The 17,452-nt window shown below is 38.9% G+C and overlaps 1 protein-coding gene across 6 annotated transcripts; it reads right to left on the bottom strand.

The window, feature by feature from the left end:
* Positions 1-15: 15 nt before the first annotated feature.
* slmapb (sarcolemma associated protein b) lies at positions 16-17,061 on the bottom strand. 6 transcript variants are annotated; one of them, XM_054786260.1, is made up of 11 exons: positions 16,952-17,061; positions 16,677-16,730; positions 14,832-14,960; positions 14,651-14,725; positions 14,220-14,501; positions 11,209-11,479; positions 11,023-11,079; positions 10,635-10,806; positions 3,250-3,384; positions 2,332-2,419; positions 16-1,957 (listed from the first exon to the last, which is right to left on the bottom strand). In XM_054786260.1, exons 2-10 carry the CDS (start codon positions 16,720-16,722, stop codon positions 2,333-2,335), a joined length of 1,254 nt encoding a protein of 417 aa, XP_054642235.1. In that variant the 5' UTR covers positions 16,723-16,730; positions 16,952-17,061; the 3' UTR covers positions 16-1,957; position 2,332. The 6 variants fall into 6 exon arrangements, with proteins under 6 accessions (XP_054642235.1, XP_054642255.1, XP_054642262.1 ...); XM_054786280.1 differs by having other exon boundaries at positions 16,940-17,029; XM_054786270.1 differs by having other exon boundaries at positions 1,886-1,954.
* Between the last annotated feature and the right edge of the window lie 391 nt (positions 17,062-17,452).

Here is a 17,452-nt window from a genome sequence, read left to right as displayed (position 1 = left end):
CCCCCCCCCCCCCCCCCATCAAAAACATTGCACATTTTAGAGTGGCCTTTTATTGTGGTCAGCCCAAGGCACACCTGTGCAATCATACTACGTGATATGCCACACCAATGAGGTGGATAGATTATCTCGGCAAAGGATTAGTGCTCAGTAATACATCTTTAGACAGGCTTGTGAACAATATTTGAGAGAAATGTGCCTTTTGTGTACATAGAAAAAGTTTTAGATTTTTTTTAGTTCAGCTCATGAAAGACTGGAGCAAAAACAAAAGTGCTGCACTTATATTTCTGTTGAGCGTAATAAGACAGACACAACCGTCAGCATTATGATGAAAAGCTGGTCTATGGGTGGAATTGAGATGCTCAGATTAATTTGAGGACCCTCCTAGAGACTACAGTATGTCTCCATACCATACTCCTGGATTGAGGCAAATACATGGTTAGATATCCCTGCCAGTAGGGGGCATGTAAAGCTCCTTTATCAACTTTAAAAAATCAGTTTAGTGGAAATAAGTAGCCACCTGGTTTGAACATGGGAGCAATTTAAAGAAGACCACTGTAGGACGTTTATGGGGGGAAATTGCCCAAATCTCTATTTTTCAAAAGAACATTTTCAGTTCGCTTTTGGGATCTTGTCATAATAGACTTGCCAAATCAATTTTCTACTTCAATTTTCCAAGACGGTTGTCTATATGTGCCTTGATATTGACTGGCGACCAGTCCAGGGTGTACCCCGCCTCTCGCCCGAAGTCAGCTGGGATAGGCTCCAGCATACCCGCGACCCTAGTGAGGATAAGTGGCATAGTAAACGGATTCTGTACTCGGACTGGGTTGGGCATAAACCGGAAGTAGGCGTAATCTAGCCGGAAATGGGTGGGTCTTAAATTGGTACAGCTCTGTCTTGTCTAATGCAACGCGTACGTAACGAAACAACTTTACCAAGTAACTTTAGATACGAGCTGAGCTGAAGAAAACCTAAAAAACCCCCGTCCGGAGTGGAGGCAGTGACCAATGCGACACGAGGCATTTTCAATTCTGTCTTGTCAAATGCACTGTGTACTCCCCTCTCTGGCTGCACGGAGTTTGTCGCTGAGTGTGACTGGCCAATCACAGAGTGTGAAGAATGGATACATAAGTTGTTATCAAATGAGGATTTTACTTTATCACGATTACGGATAATGACGAGCTGTATTCATTTCATGCTCGCACTTGGCAAAAATGCATTATACGTAACAGATACTCATCTAAAACAAGTATTCGGCTCATCCCTATTAGTGGTTTCCAGGACTTACTAGAATTTAAAGGGTCCTTCCTCTGTCCAGGCCCTACTAGTTTACAAAGCTTTGTGGAATTTGCTCATGTAGTTTTTATATAATACTTCAGTCTGATTAGATTGTGTAGATGTGCCTAATATTGTGGCAGATAAGTGCAGTGCAAAGTTATTTAAGACACTCAACAAGCACTCAATTAGATCACTTTATTGGCAATATTGCATTTATAATGCTGACAACTCCAACTACACATGATATAATGGGGAAACCAAGCCATCCAAACTATTATTAGACCTGTATATAAATACAATTAGTGTGTAGACAGCGCTTACATTCATTAATTGACACTCTACAGCTTGTCAGTCAAAAAAGGGCCCAAAAAGATTTCCCTCAAGTAAAAACAGAAAACATTCTTTAACTTCTTAAAAACTGTCATCTGAAATGAAAGTTCCAAGACATTTAAAACAGTGTTAAGTATGACTTCTCCTAATTAACAGTGCAGATAATAGCATGTGTCACGCTTGTCAGTTTCCGTGTGGAGAAATCTTATGACAATTAAGGATTCACTGTGTGTGCATGTGTCAGTATGTAAGTGTGAGCCATGTGCGACCCTTAGGTCTTAAAGAGTACAGCAGCAGTCACAGCTGTTAGAGCCACAGCCACCACAGGCCCCCAGATCATCCACGGCTTCTGAAACAAGTGGTGGCACAAAAATGGAAACGTAAGCGTCACCATGTGAAACCTTCCTTCCGCACATGGCGGAAGCTTCAACGGAATAAGACGAAGGCAGTGCAACAGAGAAGGCCAAAGATAGAAAAACAGCTTTTAAGATAGAGATGCTCTCATCCAAACTCACTGTGAGAAATGGTTCTTAAGCATTAGTGTCCAGACATAATAAACAGATGTCAGATGTTGAAGCTCAGTAATTTGAGAGGTTAGATTGCTGCCTTTATTGTTATTATTGTTATTTTTATATCCCCAAAGAAAGGCATTCTGGGGAAAATGTTATAATAAGCCATGCAGTGGTCTGGAGGACACTGATGATATGATAGATTGTTGTGTACCTTACTGCCACAATGCGCCGAAGCACCATAACAGCAAAGCCAGGACAAGGCAGATGACTATGGCTTGAACAGGCAGCTTTAGGGACGTCTACAGAAGGGAAGTGATATTATAATAATCAACTATAGCAGGACTTGGCTTTATTAATAGACCCCTCAGTCAGTAGTCTGTTTTTAATTGTTTCACACGGTTGTCAATGCTGAAAAGCAACAATTAAACACAGCAGTAAAGAGTTTGGATTTTCAAAACAATATGCCTTCAAAAGATACAATTGCATCACAAAAAGGCCTTCTCAAAAAAATCAGACCTCACAAAACGCTCGGCGTTTATTTGTCTCCCGGCGTATTCCTGCTCACCGTCGCCTGTGCATTTTTGTGTATGCGACGAAGACGTGCGCATCTACTTCCGTGACGGAGCGCCGCGGCCATCTTGTTTAGAAGAAGATCCGAGTGTCTTCGTCACATACACAGGAACACGCAGGTGACAGTGCGCAGGGATACTAATATTACGCCCAGCGTTTGGTGAGATTTCATTTTTTTGAGAAGGCATTTTTGTGATGCAAATGTGTTAAATCTCTTCAACACATATTGTTTTCAGAAGCCAAACTCCTTACTTAATTGTCCACAGCAACTAAGCGGAACTACGTTCTTCATCACAGAAATCTGACCGGAATTGGACTTAGGAGACCAAGTAGGGGGTAAGTCGCTGTTAATGAACTACAATGCTGATGGGGATGTCATACAACTTCATGTGAAAAAATCGGAAATATCCCTTTAAAATTACCTAATGTTTCAAGTTTGATCGTCACAAAAACCTGAATAACTGCAGTATTGCTGCTTAGCAATCACGGTTTCTACCTTTTATGATGATTAGAATTTCCACAAAGGGCATGCATGCGTGCAAGATAAAGCAACACTTACCATTGTTCCTCTCTCCTGTAGTTCCCTCATGTTGGCTTTGCACTCCTCCAGTTCATTGGCAAGTAACTGTTTCTCCTGCTCAGCCTTCTCATATTCTTCCTTTAGGTCTGAGAGCTCAGCCTTGGTCTCTTCATACTGTATCAAGTAATTATCATTAGATCTATTAGCTTAACATCCACCAACAAGAATGCCCATAGTAGGGGTGTCCCGATACAACTTTTTCAATTCCAATACAATAATGATATTGTAGCTTTGAGTATTGGCTGGTACCAATATTGATCCGATAACATTTCAGCACAAATCATACATAGTTTTATTGCTTATTTTGTAGTGTGGAATGTTAGAAAAGGCTTTACAAAGTCATGCTCATCAAACAGAGAACAATAGCCAGCAATAAGAAAAACTGACTCATTTACTTCTTTATGCATCTTGGGTATAGTTTTAATCGACAATGTAGTGTTAGCTAGGCATAATGCAGCGAGGCTCGAGGTACTCATTTAAGTGTTTAAACCCAATAATACTCACCACCGACAGGGGCTGGCGCGTTTCTATTATAGTTAATGACTTTTTGTTGTCCCGTGGGAGTTTCTCACACTTTGCAAATGTTTCGGACAGTGTTGGATATTTGAGTGAGCCGTGATCTTGCGAAAATCCTTTTTTGTGATGCTGCTTCAAATGTGCGATGAGGTTGGTCATGTTAACTATCCCCGGTTCTGTGTCACCACAGGAAACCTGTGCACTACAAGTTTTGCACTCAACCGCACTCATCTTTTTCGGACTTCAACAAAAATACTGCCACACAGCCGACATCACTTTGTTATCACGTTAGCACACGCTGTTGTGATCACGTGGGGTTCTGCATGTCAGATCTGGCACTGCTGGAAAGAAGTGCTTATATTGGATATATCGGATTAGATGCAGCCCAATATAATCCCATACCCCCTTTTTTGGGGATATTGAACCGATATCCGACAACGGCATTGGATCGGGAGACCCCTAGCACTTTCGTTTTCAAATAATTAATTGGAGAGCACAATTTTTTCATAAACCATTTTTTTCTTAAAGGGATAGTTCTAATTTTTTGACATGAAGCTGTATGACATCCCTATCAACAGTGTAGTCCAGCAACAGCAATTTACCCACTTGGTCTCCTAAATTCAGTTATTGTCAGATTGTGATGATGAACGTAGTTCCGCTTAGTTGCTGAGGACCAACGTTCTTCATCACCATAATCCGGCCAGAACTGGACTTGGGAGATCAAGTGGGGGGTACTACAATGGACTACAATGCTGATGGGGATGTCATACACCTTCATGTCAAAAGATCCAAACTATCCCTTTAATTGATGTTTTACATTAAAATGAAAGTATGACTGTTTGCCCTTTTTGACTGCTCTTTAACACACAACACAATGCTAAATTCAAACTCTAGACATGATTAGATGTTTCCTTGTCCACCAACTTGAGTTATCCATTGGTTAGTTCTGCTTGTGTTCCCTTTATTTGCATTGTAGTGTGTCTAGATTTTAGTCAATTGAGTCTATCTGACTACTCTTTGAGGTTTACTGAATGTATGTTTTATATTTGTATAAAGGGCAGTACCTTTTAGGATACCTTCCCCCCTCCCCCATCTTCTTTTTTCTGGTTTACTTTTTTTGGTCCCATAGGAAAAGCTACTCTAGAGCTGTTTTGTTCAATGTTATTTTAATGTTACCATTCTCATCTTCACCAATGCATGACAGGGTCATAACAAAACTCTCAACGTTTTTTGATGGCCAGTTTCAATGAGAATCTTCTGATAGAATTACATTTCATAAAATACATATTTTGAAATGTTGACATTATTGTCAACATTGTTGACCCCAAATAAACCACTGTTATGATAATCCGTCCATCTTCTATGCCACTTATCCTCATTAGGGTCGCAGGGGTATGCTGGAGCCTATCCCAGCTGACTTTGGGCGAGAGGCGGGGTACACCCTGGACTGGTCGCAAGCCAATAGCAGGCAACCAATCACACTCGCACTCATACCTATGGACACTTTAGAGTCGCCAATTAACCTAACATGCATGTGCTTGTGGGAGGAAACCGGAGTACCCGGAGAAAACCCACGCACGCACGGGTAGAACATGCAAACCCCACACAGAGATGCACATCTTCCCAATCTCCTGACTGTGTGGCCAACATGCTAACCACTCGGCCCCCGTGCGGCCCTGCTATGATAATATATAATAATAATATAATGATAATATATCATACACTCAAAAAAAATATATAAACACAACACTTCTGTTTTTGCTCTCTCTTTTCATGAGCTGAACTCAAAGGTCTAAAACTTTTTCTATGTACACAAAAGGCCTGTCTCTCCCAAATATTGTTCACAAATCTATATAAATCTGTTAGTGAGCATTCATCATCATTCCAGATTGATAAATTCCCAAACAAAATGAAAACAGCTACAGTAGTTCCAATTTTCAAAAACGGAGACAAACATCAATTTTCCTTATTTCCTTATTACCACAATTTTCCAAAATTATCAAAAAGCTATTCAACAACAGGTTGGACAAATTTATTAGTAAGAATGAATTACTCGTGGACAGCCAATACGGATACAGAGCTAACATTTCAACCTCCATTGTACTAATCAAAATTACAGAGGAAATTAGAAGCGCTACAGACCACAGAAAGTGTTCAGCTGCAGTATTTAAGGATTTGACAAAAGCGTTTGATACAATTAATCACAACATTGTAATTACAAAATTAGAAAGTTACGGAATCAGAGGGTTAGTTTTGAATTGGGTCAGAAGCTACCTAGCAAACAGGAAGAAATATGTGAATACTCATCTGCAAGTTTAAATAATACGTGCTGATTAACCCAGGGGTCAATACTGGGACCAAAGCTGTTCTACTTATATATTAATGACATCTGTAAAGTGACAAAAAACCTAAAGCTAGCATTATTTGCAGACAATACTACTGATTTTTTTCCTGGGGAAAATCCACAAGAGCTAATTTAAAAAAATCACAGATGAATTGACGACACTATAAAGATGGTTTGATAGAAATAGATTATCCTTGAACCTAAGCAAAACAAAAATAATGATATTTGGTAATAGCAGAAAGGATATGCATGCGCAATACCAACTGACGGTGTGGACACTGAAAGAGTGAACGAAAATACATTTTTTGGGTTCATCATAAATGAAAATATGAGCTGGAAATCTCACATTAAAAATATACAACATAAGGTGGCGAGAAATACATCAATATTGAATAAAGCAAAATTTGTCCTGAACCAAAAATCACTCGATACTCTTTATTGCTGTCTGGTATTACCATATCTAACTTATTGTGTGGAGATATGGGGTAATAACTATAAAGTAAACTTCACTTGCTAAATGTACTACCAAAAAAATCTGTTAGGACAATCCATAATGACGTGTATAGAGAAAACGCAAATCCTCTATTTCTGAAATCACAAATATTAAAATTCGCAGCTAAAATTATGCATAAAGCAAAGAATAACCTGCTGCCCAAAAATGTCATAAAATACTTTAACAAGAGAGAAGAAATGTGATCTCAGGGAATAACTAAACTTAAAACATTTCTACGCGAGAACAATGCTAAAAACACACAGCATTTCAGTATGTGGAATCAAACTATGGAACGGATTGAGTAAGGAACTCAAACAATGCACCAAGATGAGCAATTTCAAGAAACAATACAAGCAGTTAATGTTTGCAAAATACAAGGAAGTCTTGTACCACTTTGTACGAAATGCTATGTCTAACCACTACAACACTCATTACTCTTCATTCTTGAGAGTTAATTGTCAGTACTTACCTATTATTCCAACTACACTGTATGTTCTGTCAAGTCTATTTATACTGATTATTATATATGATTATTATTTATTATGATTGTGGAAAAACATTGAGAATTATATTACCACATTGTTACATTACCTTGTTATTTTCATGTGGAATAGAGGGTTGATGTTAAATGGAAGGGGGGTAGGATTAAATAAGCTTTGCTTCTTCCTACTCCTTTTGGACATGTCAAACTGTGAATTGTACTATGTGATGTATTGCATGGTAATTTGTGTGCATGCTCAAATAAAATGTAACAATTACCCTGATTCATAATCTATTCAACTCACAGGTGTGGCATATCAAGATGCTGATGAGACAGCATGATTATTGGTGCTTTATTGGGAGTGGTCCGGAGGTAAAAGAAAACGAGTCATTTTCGAGTGGCCTTTAATTGTGGCCAACCTAAGGCACACCTGTGCAATAGTCATGCTGTCTCATCAGCATCTTGATATGCCACACCTCTCAGGTGGCTAGATTATGAATCGTGCTCACCAACACAGATTTAGACAGACTTGTGAACAATATTTGAGAGAGATTGGACTTTTGTGTACATAGAAAAAGTTTTAGATCTTTGAGTTCAGCTCATGGAAAATGGGAGCAAAAACAAAAGTGTTGTGTTTATATTTTTGTTGAGTGTAATAATGCAATATTTCCTTTCATATGGCATCTTACACTCTGTAGGGCTGCGGAATTAGTGTTAGTGACATGTATTTTTCACAGGCAATATTACTGTCTGTCAAAGTTTGGCAGTTTTTCTTGAAATGTTGGCTTTTAAAGAATGTATTAAAGAGGAGCATTTCTTTTGCGATGACATTCTGAGAACGCACACCATTTTGCGCTGTTCCATTTGTCCAGTCGTCCCTCGCAATATAGCGGTTAGATTATCGCTCCCTCTCTAGATCACATTTTTTCAGAAATTAAGTAGTAAACAATCACTGTTTCGTGGTAGACTATAGTCTATAATTAGTCAAAACATATTGAAATACAAGTGATGTGTAGTATTCTCGTCACTGGGCAGCAGTAATGACACAAACCATTGAGACATTACCTTACATTACATGACCTTAACACTGCATGAAGTCATGAAGTCAGCCATGGCATGTCCAACATGATAGAGTGAAAAAGTTCTCCTCTCATTCCGTGTGAAAGTGGTAAGTTTTTGGCTTCTTAAGTTTAGAAAAAATAAATTTGAGGCTAACTGGTTAGCTTGCTAGCTCCTTAGCTTGTCAGCTCTCGAGCTTGCTAGCTAGAGGGTGTCTCGAGTCCCTGCAGCATAAAAGTTATGCAAAGTGGTGTAAACAATGATGTAAAGGTGACATGTCTACAGGACATAATAATAATGTTAAAAACTGTATTTAGAAAGTTATAAACAGGTTTTCTATGCTCTATCAGCAAAAATACTCAATTTATTAACATTGAATCCTATATTGCGGAAATTCATTTATCACGGTCGGGTCTGGAACTAATTAACTGGTGTAAATGAGAGACGTCTGTATTTACTTGGTGTGTTGTCAGAACGAAGGATCTGCATCTCGTTGTGTAGTTTTTTTTCCCCGGAATGGAAAACTTGGATATGTTTGAGGTGGGCAAGTTTGATTTGTTGCCTTTTATGTTGCTTCCACTTTCAAATAGATTCAACATACTGGCTTATTCGTGTTGATGGGTTCACCATGCTCATTAATATTTCCGCACAGGGGCTATGCCATTTGGCATTGCAAGCATCTTTTTCCCTCCTAATTTGTACTACCTTGCATTGCTCCTCAAGAGGTTCCACTCTTTTGCTGTGTGTTTGTTGGTGGCCCCACGTCCTCCACAGGGACAAAGCGACTGTATGACTGACAAGAAGTCTCACTCTGTTCGCCGTTGTTCTACGAAGGATCTAGGTGCTGAACCAACTCACAGAGTGAACCAATGCACAGAGTCAATTCTCTTCCTGGTTGTTTGGAGGCAAGAGACGAGAAAAACAGACAAGCATGTACATAGCAGTACATGGAGGCCTGCAAAATTATTGAGTTCATTTTTATTTATCGTGGGATTAATTCATTATTATTGCGAGACAGTTTTTTTCTGAAATAGAAATCTCTTCACGTTTTAATCTTGCAAGATCTCCTGACACCAAAATTGACAGTATCCAAAGGTCTCAACAAGACAGTTTTAAGTGTATGATGTGCTGTAATCATGTAAGTAAGTGCCAAAATCACTGAGAAATTTTCCCAGGGCCCAGATGCTGATGGGAGCATGTCAAACAGTACTACTAATAATAACAAAGTTATTTAACTTAACAATCTGGCAGGTAAAAAAGTCAACTTGGCCAGAATGTTGTGGTGGGTTGTTCTGGTAAGGTCACTAGGGCGCTGCAAACTTTACTAGTTTTTCCTGAACAACAGTGAAGTTCAGAACTTTGCAAATACACGGCTGATGGCAACAAAGGAGGCTCATCCTACCTTGCAATGACTGAAAGCGCGACACAAAAATTGTTTGTCCTAGTGTTCCATTGATAAACACTGCCCCTCCTGTGAGAAGTCCGTGGATCATACAGCCTGCTAAACCTGCTATGAAACATGCCTACTTGCTTTATGGTATTATGTCACTGCCCAAGTGACGACAGAACAAGTAGGGCCCGTTTGTTTGGATCATCAAACGTAGTGTTACATCATTTACTTGTGAGAATTTTTCCCTTCACATTCATTAGCAGCTATTTGTACTTCGATAATAAATTGCAAAACAGTTTGGGGAACAACAAAAGTGTATGTTGGACAAGCCGCTGTGTCACTTTAGAAGTCCTTTGAGGAATGGGACCAACATAGCTGTGGAACATCTCCAGCTAGTGCAAGATTGTGTTCCAGTGGCAAGCCACTCTTCGTCTACATGTTAAGGTGTTATCATTGGGAGACACAAATGAAGGGTTGTGAGCACGAACGTCAGCCAAGGCCAAGCTAGCGTCGACATTAAGTCATGGTAACTCTTTGCTTGCCCGGGTCAGCTAAATGGCTACGATAATTTAACCAAAGGAATTACAAATAATTCAGTTTCATACTCTGGACAACTGTTGCACATTCATTTGATGCAGTTACAATGTTTGATTTGTACAGTGTGACCACAATAATTGTAATTCTATTTAAATCTGCAATGTACAATACTTCTACATGTATTCTTGAACCTGAACCTACTAAACGTTTTACAAAAGCTGAGTCATACCACTTTAGAGGCAAGCCTCTAAAGAGGACTTTCAGAGCCTAGCCTCAAAAGATTCATACATATTTTAACACAGTAACTGCGGTGGCCAAGTAAAGCAGCATCTTAGGAGCCGTTGCAATCCTCTTTCTGTGAGGATCATGACATTTAGTCTGCCACATTCAATTTTGACACAACTAAAAGATAAATATGCTGTCTTAAGGATGAAAATGACTGTGCTTTAAACGGCATTTCGCATTGATATTTTGTAACTCTTCAAGACATGACCTTGAAAACTATCGAACTATCAGAAAATAACACAGTATTAGCATACTGTACCTCTCTCTGCAGTATCTCCCTGCAGCTATTGGCCTCACCCAGTTGAGTTTGCAGCTTGCTACTATCCTGCTGGTACTGGCGCTCCAACGCTACTAACTTCTTTTCCAGCTCCTGCTGAGATTTCTCAAGAACTTTAAGACTGTTGCTCAGCTCTGCATTTTGGGCTCGTGAACTAGCAGAACAAAAAGAAAACATTGATTTTAACAGGTGGAGGGTTATTATTATAAGCTACATTCTATGCAGGATAATGTTAAATCAAACAAATGAGACAGTTGAGCATGTGATAAGACATTTTTTGTGAATCCTTGGAACTTATGACTGTATATAAACTGCTTGAAAATATGCCCTGTCAGATTTTCTCATGTGGTGTCGCTACAAAAGGACTCACAAAGATAAGGTCTGAGAATGTTGGAACATTTCAACCTTTACACAAAGGCCAAGCTCACTGAAACGATGAAACACAGATCACAAAATTGTTCATCTTATCAATGATAATAATGCAGGAAGATGACACAGAATGCACAAGTGGGGTCATTTGTAGCAAAATCTACAAAATGTTCTCCAATGCACTGACCTGACAAGGTCTTTCTCCAACTGTTGCTGTTTCTGCTGCATTGCCTCATTTTTGGCACACAGTACTGCACTTTCTTGTTGCAAGTGGCCCTTCTCTTTCTGATGAGTCTTAAGGAGTTCCTCTTTCTCTGCCCTGAGGGAGATGCATTCACTTTGCAGACTGCCCTTTTCTTTCTGGTGCTTGTTCGCTATTTCCTGTTTTTCAGATCGCAGACTAGAACACTCCTTCTGAAGGCCATTACATTCCACCTGCATGGACTGTAGCTCGCTGGCTTTAAACAAAAAAAATGCCATTTCATTAATTCTTTAGCAAACACTATATTTACTCACAAATAATATTTCATGATTGAAGAGCATAATTACTGGCCTGGTCACAATAAAAAGATAAAATGTGAAAAACATGCTGTAACCTCTAATAAGGAATGAGGCTGTTATCAGATATTGCTGTGATATTTCTTTGTGAGGATACCTGATGCAGTGATCCTGTGTTGGGGTGGTTACTTGTGGTCTGCACATGTGATGGCTATTGGATATGCTGCCTAATTCTTGAACACAAAATTGGAAGCATTATAAATAGGGCTGTCAAAGTTAATGCGCTAGTAATGTGTTAACGGAAATTGATGCGCCGTTAACATGCGCACGTCCTGTTTGACCTTTGTATCTACTGTCGCTGTGAGCTGAGTACGTCAAATGCCAGGGAGAAGACATAAGTTACTGGTGCATTTTGTATTGTCATTTATACAGTGGTACCTTGGCATATGAGTGTCCCGACTAATGAGTGTTTTTTTAGACACGAGGTGTCTCTCGGCTGATTTTTTGCTTTGAACTGCGGGCTAAAATTTGGGGTACAAGCTGCTAGTTACCGGCAGGCATAGCCGATGTCTGCTATTTGGGGGCTTGTGTCAATGTGACCATTGTCACTACACGATCCATACCAGAAACGCGATCGGTTCTACACATGCGCAAGACTTCCTCCATTCGCAATTTTTTACGATAGCGCTGTGGTATTTAAATGCTGTGGTATTTAATTATTATTTTTTACATTTATGAACATAAATGGTTAATAACCACACTTCATATGTGTAATATATTGGGTGGTTATTTTCTTAGTGACTCTTATTAAAAGACTTCGCTAGCATGCGGATGTTTAATATCGTCTTTCTTCAGCAAGCGTGGCCCTACGTAGAAACTTACACAATGCACATAGTGCATGTGCAGATGCGCCACAGACGTCACCATCATACCCAGTTACATAAAATACACATGAATAAATACAGTTAAACATATAAAACAACACATAAAATGCAGTGATGTTTAAATGTCAATAACCATAAGCAGAGTGCATTGATGGATTCATCTAGAGAATTCAGTTAGTTTTTTTTCTAAATGGAGAAATATCATCCATCCAAACATATATTGATAGCAATTGCTTTTGTCTGTATTTTTTCAGTGGCAAAAAAATAATAATAATAATCATGGAACCAATAAAAGAGGGCTTATAACTTATCCACTTGCACCATGGATATGATATAAGAAAAAAAAAAAAGATAAATTATGTTGTAATTTCTCCAATCTTAATAATGTTTTTTTTATGGGGGACGAGGGCTGACGTACAGTATATTGCACATGCGTAATAGAAATCGTGTTTTCTGACGTTTACGATCTGTAACTGCAGTAAAATACAATGACGGATGACCTTAGATTACACATGCCTAACACATGACTGCCAAAAATAGGCCGACAGGATGTAGATGCATTCTGCACATGTGTAGAACCGATCGCGTTTCCGGTACAGGTCACATAGTGACAACCATGATTGAAAACAAGAATGGCTCTAAATAGCATTAGCAGCGTTAGCATTAACAGTGCACTAGCTCGTCACAGGGAAAGATTTTCAACACATACGCAAAACATTCGTACATCATAGCAATCAAATTTATGTTATTTATTATGTATTGTGTAAAACTATGACAGGGACATCAAATTAAAAGCACTAAATACAGACCCAACATCCACCAGTACGAGCCCAGAGTTTGTTTTTCAGAGAGGTGCAATATGCATATTAGCAATAAATAAAGTAATTAAATCTTACCATTATGAATTCCTAAATAGTATCAGCATTTGGGACCAAATATGATATGAAAAAAACGGGAAAAATACAGTATAGCAGTCTATCTGTGCAGCGTGGGAGAAAGTTAGATGGTGCGTTCAAGGACAAAATGAGCAAAGTCGCTGGGCGCATTAAACATGCAAAAACTGTGGGATTTATATCGGATTTAATAATGGCCCATATTCCCAAAATTGACATAAAATTTTATATGGTTATTTACAAATTATTTATTATTTTACAAATTATTGTTATTATTATTCTATGTTATTATTTTGAAAATTATTTTAATTTTTTTCACTTTTTTAACTGCGCCTGAACGTTTTCCATGGCCCCATGGTTGGGGACCCTTGCCTTACAGCATGCTTGGGGATATGATGTGCCCTTTTACACATTTGAAAATATCGTAAGAATGCCACTTTTATAGAACTGGCTTCTTTAGGACTAGATTTATGTGTACATCAACAAATGTAACAGTTGAATCGTATCGTTTCTACACGGTACGGAATCATTCTGTTTTTAAAATATATAGTTTTTGAGTCGTATCTTAACCTGTGTATTAAATGCATATTGAATAATTTACCACAAAAAGATTTACATCCCGACTTATTATAGATCAAAACTTCTATCTGCGATTAATTATGATTAAATGAGTTAACTATGGACAAAATAAAATTAATCGCAATTAAATGTTTTAATCTTTTGACAGCCCTAATTATAAAGCAATAGCTCTGCTGACAATACGTAAATACTAATTCCTGATGTGCAATAATGCTCTGTACAGATGGATTTTATTTTAGTAAAAGCGCCATCCTCTCGAATACAGATTTTGACTAATTTAATGTCTATGTTTCACATTTAAAAAACTATTTAGTATCACAAAGTGTATTTTATAACTTACATACCTTGTATTTCTGCAGTTTTCTGCCACTGCTTGCCTTGCTGCTGGAGATCCTGTTGTAAGTCCTCAATCTTGCGTTCGTATTTGCTGGCAGTCTGACGCCATTTGTCCAGATCCTTTGAGACGGTTGCCAGGTTGAATTCGATTGCGCCAACGTCACGGTCTCGCTCAGCGGTGGCTGACTCCAGGTTGCGTTTCAGTGACTTCACCTCATCTTGTGCACTTTGTAGCTCGCCACATAAACTAGAAGAGACATCCATTTCATCTTGGAGCTTCCGCAGCTGGCCTGTCCAAAGTATGTTGAATAATATATAAATTAGTGGTGGAAATAGTGGTGTGCGGGAATGGAATTAATACAAGGCAGATTTACAATTCAGCTTCTTAACAGCCTCCAAACCACATCAACTACATCAAGTGGCTTCAAGTATACAGTACCTTGAAGAAGTTTGATCTGTTTTGCAGATTCATCAGCTTGTTGTTTATTATCTTTTCTCTCTTTATTCAGGATACCTACAAAATATGAAATATATTTAATTGTGGTGAACTTTGCAAATGTGTACATACTGAGTAAGCAAACTGAAAAAGATAAAGAATGATTCTTATTTAGCATCGTTACCTTCGAGCTCCATGCATTTGTGCCTCTCCGTATTGGCCCGCTCCTGTGCCTCCCTAAGTTCATCATTCAAACGCTGGATAGTTTTTTCATAGTCACTCGAAGACCCCATATTTGACCTAGTTATATCATCTGAGAATGCAATACAGAACAATGGTTATCCAAAATCAAAAGAGCTACTGTATTCTAACAAGACTAGCTGTAAATGTAAACCAGCCTGGGGAATGTCGAGACTAAAGAATTGCTGCATTCATACTGAGGAAGTAATGATGGCAATTCAGTGTCATCATAAAAATAGATAGGCTAAAAGACCTTCCATGTTAATTTGGCTCCAGTCCCAAATATTTAACGAGGGCTGACACACCAGCTGATTTCCCAAGATATTAAAATGTGCCTGTAACATACGCTAATTGCAAACCCAGAAACAAACTGAACTCTATTATCTGCATTTCTGCAGATAACTGTCTATTGCCCCTGTCATTGGCACATCTACGCCGTCTTAAAGCGACACACTGTAAACACTACACAAAGGGAATGAACTGGTTGGTGTTGTCAAGGGCCTGTTGTGTTTCCTGTTGGGTGAAAACAAGCTCTGCAAATACTTGGCGCTTTGCACTTCCAGTACTATGCTGATCCCCTAATCTGTCGTGGCCAGGAAAAGAGGTGACCTCATCTCGGGCTGAGCATTTGGCAGAGGAGAAAACTAGGCACACCAATTCAAGCATGTGCACCATAAAAGGACACATCGGGCTGCATTCCTTGCTTGCATTGCTGTGTTAACGCACCAAATAAACAATGATAGAGGCACTAAAAAATCCAAGGGAAAGAAATGACGACTGGAGGCTGGTGGCACCCTCTGACTCAAACACATGACCACCCTGCTGTGTGCCAGACAAAGGCCGATCGGTCAGTGTTGTGTCCAGTATGTGGTTGTGTGTTCCTACATGCGTGCATATTCATGAGTGAGAATGTGAGTGGGCTCCCTGTTAATAGGGTTGTCTTTGTCAAGTTAAGAAAAAAATAGAGGATTACACATAACGATATTCACAGCAATATCTTTTTTCACTATGACATATCATGGCTGGAGTGTCACAGAATCCAAGTATTAATGGGATTAGACGCTATAAAAATATCTCTGAGACTAGATGGGATACCGAGCAAGCATCTTGCTGCCTCAAGTGATGACAGAAAAAAATGTAGGGGAAAGTCTTTTTTTAGCTCAAGTGCTTAGAGCTAAAGTCATGATGGCCCAGCTACCCTCATGTCAGTTTCCTCCCTAGTGAATGTGACAGCAGCTCTGTGAACTGGCCCTGCTCGCTAAATGGATACCGAATTACATAAATCTGTTGATGACACAGCTACAGTAAGATAATAATTTATGGCTGCTATGTGTAACTGTGACACATTCTTATGACAAAATGACTGAAATACTGGATGACGACGCCACATTTTCCTTCTATATTGTGCAGTGAAGCGCTACAAATCCTCATGCAAAATTAATTTATTCAGGGATGTGCTTGTAAATGATGACAATAATATTGCACTGTGATTGTGTTATCCTCTGCATTCTATTTTGATCATCCATGTTAAATGTCAGTGGTTATACTCATTACTCAGCTGACATGCCCTCTGTGCAAAGAGACTACATCTTCTAATAGGCTATTGGCACTAGAGACACTAAAATGAGGACATCAGCTTGTAAAGCCATGCCACTGCCTTTCAAGGATCGACTATGACTCATGCTAATTTCACTCCACTTTGCAGGTCTCATCAATCAAGCCATAAGACCACAACAATGTCATCTCTTTATGTCTGTGCAAAAATAGAAAAAAAAAACAGCTGAATTACCTTTAATCAGTGATATGTTATTGAGAGGATCACTCTTCTCTTCCATTGTCGTATCTATAAAACAATGTATTTAATAAATAGTATGACAGACAACATGCAGAAAATATACATATAACAAAATCAAGTTAGTTTGTGGTTAAAGGTGACAAATAAAATTGCATGCTGATCTAAAGCACTTCTTGTTGATAATCAATTATCCGTGAGTATATACTGTAAATCACAGAAAACCGAAATAAAATTAAGTTTCAACAATCAAACTTAACTGAAAGTGTTACCTCCGTTAATCCAGAAGCTAGTTTTGTATGCCCTGTGCCTACAGTAGTCCTTGACATGAAGAACTCCTCTCCAACTATCAGATTTTTTTCAGATGCGAAATGGAAGAATCCAAGCAGTGAGGGGGCGACACAGTGTATGAGGCCAAGTGCAGGTCTCTCTGTTATTGCTGGACTGAAACCACTGGCAATAAACAAGTAGTCCAAAATATTGTGCACATTATGTTTGATTAAAATAAAGCACTACTTGTAATTGTAATCTATATCCTTCAAACACAGGACACCCCCTATTTTGTGGCCATATTGGCCAGTCCCTCGACACTAGGTCGTGCAACTGAGGAAGCTGCAGCTGCATACTGACACTGAGAGGTTTTGTTTAGAGAGCTGTTCTCTGGCCAGTTGGTTACGATGTAAAAAGCCACAGAATGCTGTGGGATATGGACTACTTTTTGTGTGACGTTGCATGCTCCCTTTAGTCTATTACTGCAAAAATATGTGAGATTT

The sequence above is a fragment of the Dunckerocampus dactyliophorus genome, chromosome 1 (assembly GCF_027744805.1).
Source record: "Dunckerocampus dactyliophorus isolate RoL2022-P2 chromosome 1, RoL_Ddac_1.1, whole genome shotgun sequence".
Lineage (NCBI taxonomy): Eukaryota > Metazoa > Chordata > Actinopteri > Syngnathiformes > Syngnathidae > Dunckerocampus > Dunckerocampus dactyliophorus.
This window is presented reverse-complemented; position numbering and strand designations above follow the sequence as displayed.

Excerpts from the sequence above, each read along its gene's own strand:
- slmapb (XM_054786260.1), bottom strand. The coding sequence starts at position 16,722 with ATGGAAGAGAAGAGTGATCCTCTCAATAACATATCACTGATTAAAG. Across the intron at positions 10,807-11,022 it reads CATTCTCAGACCTTATCTTT|TTCACGAGCCCAAAATGCAG; the intron begins GTGAGTCCTTTT and ends TTGTTCTGCTAG. Across the intron at positions 2,420-3,249 it reads TACAGGAGAGAGGAACAATG|ACGTCCCTAAAGCTGCCTGT; the intron begins GTAAGTGTTGCT and ends TCCCTTCTGTAG.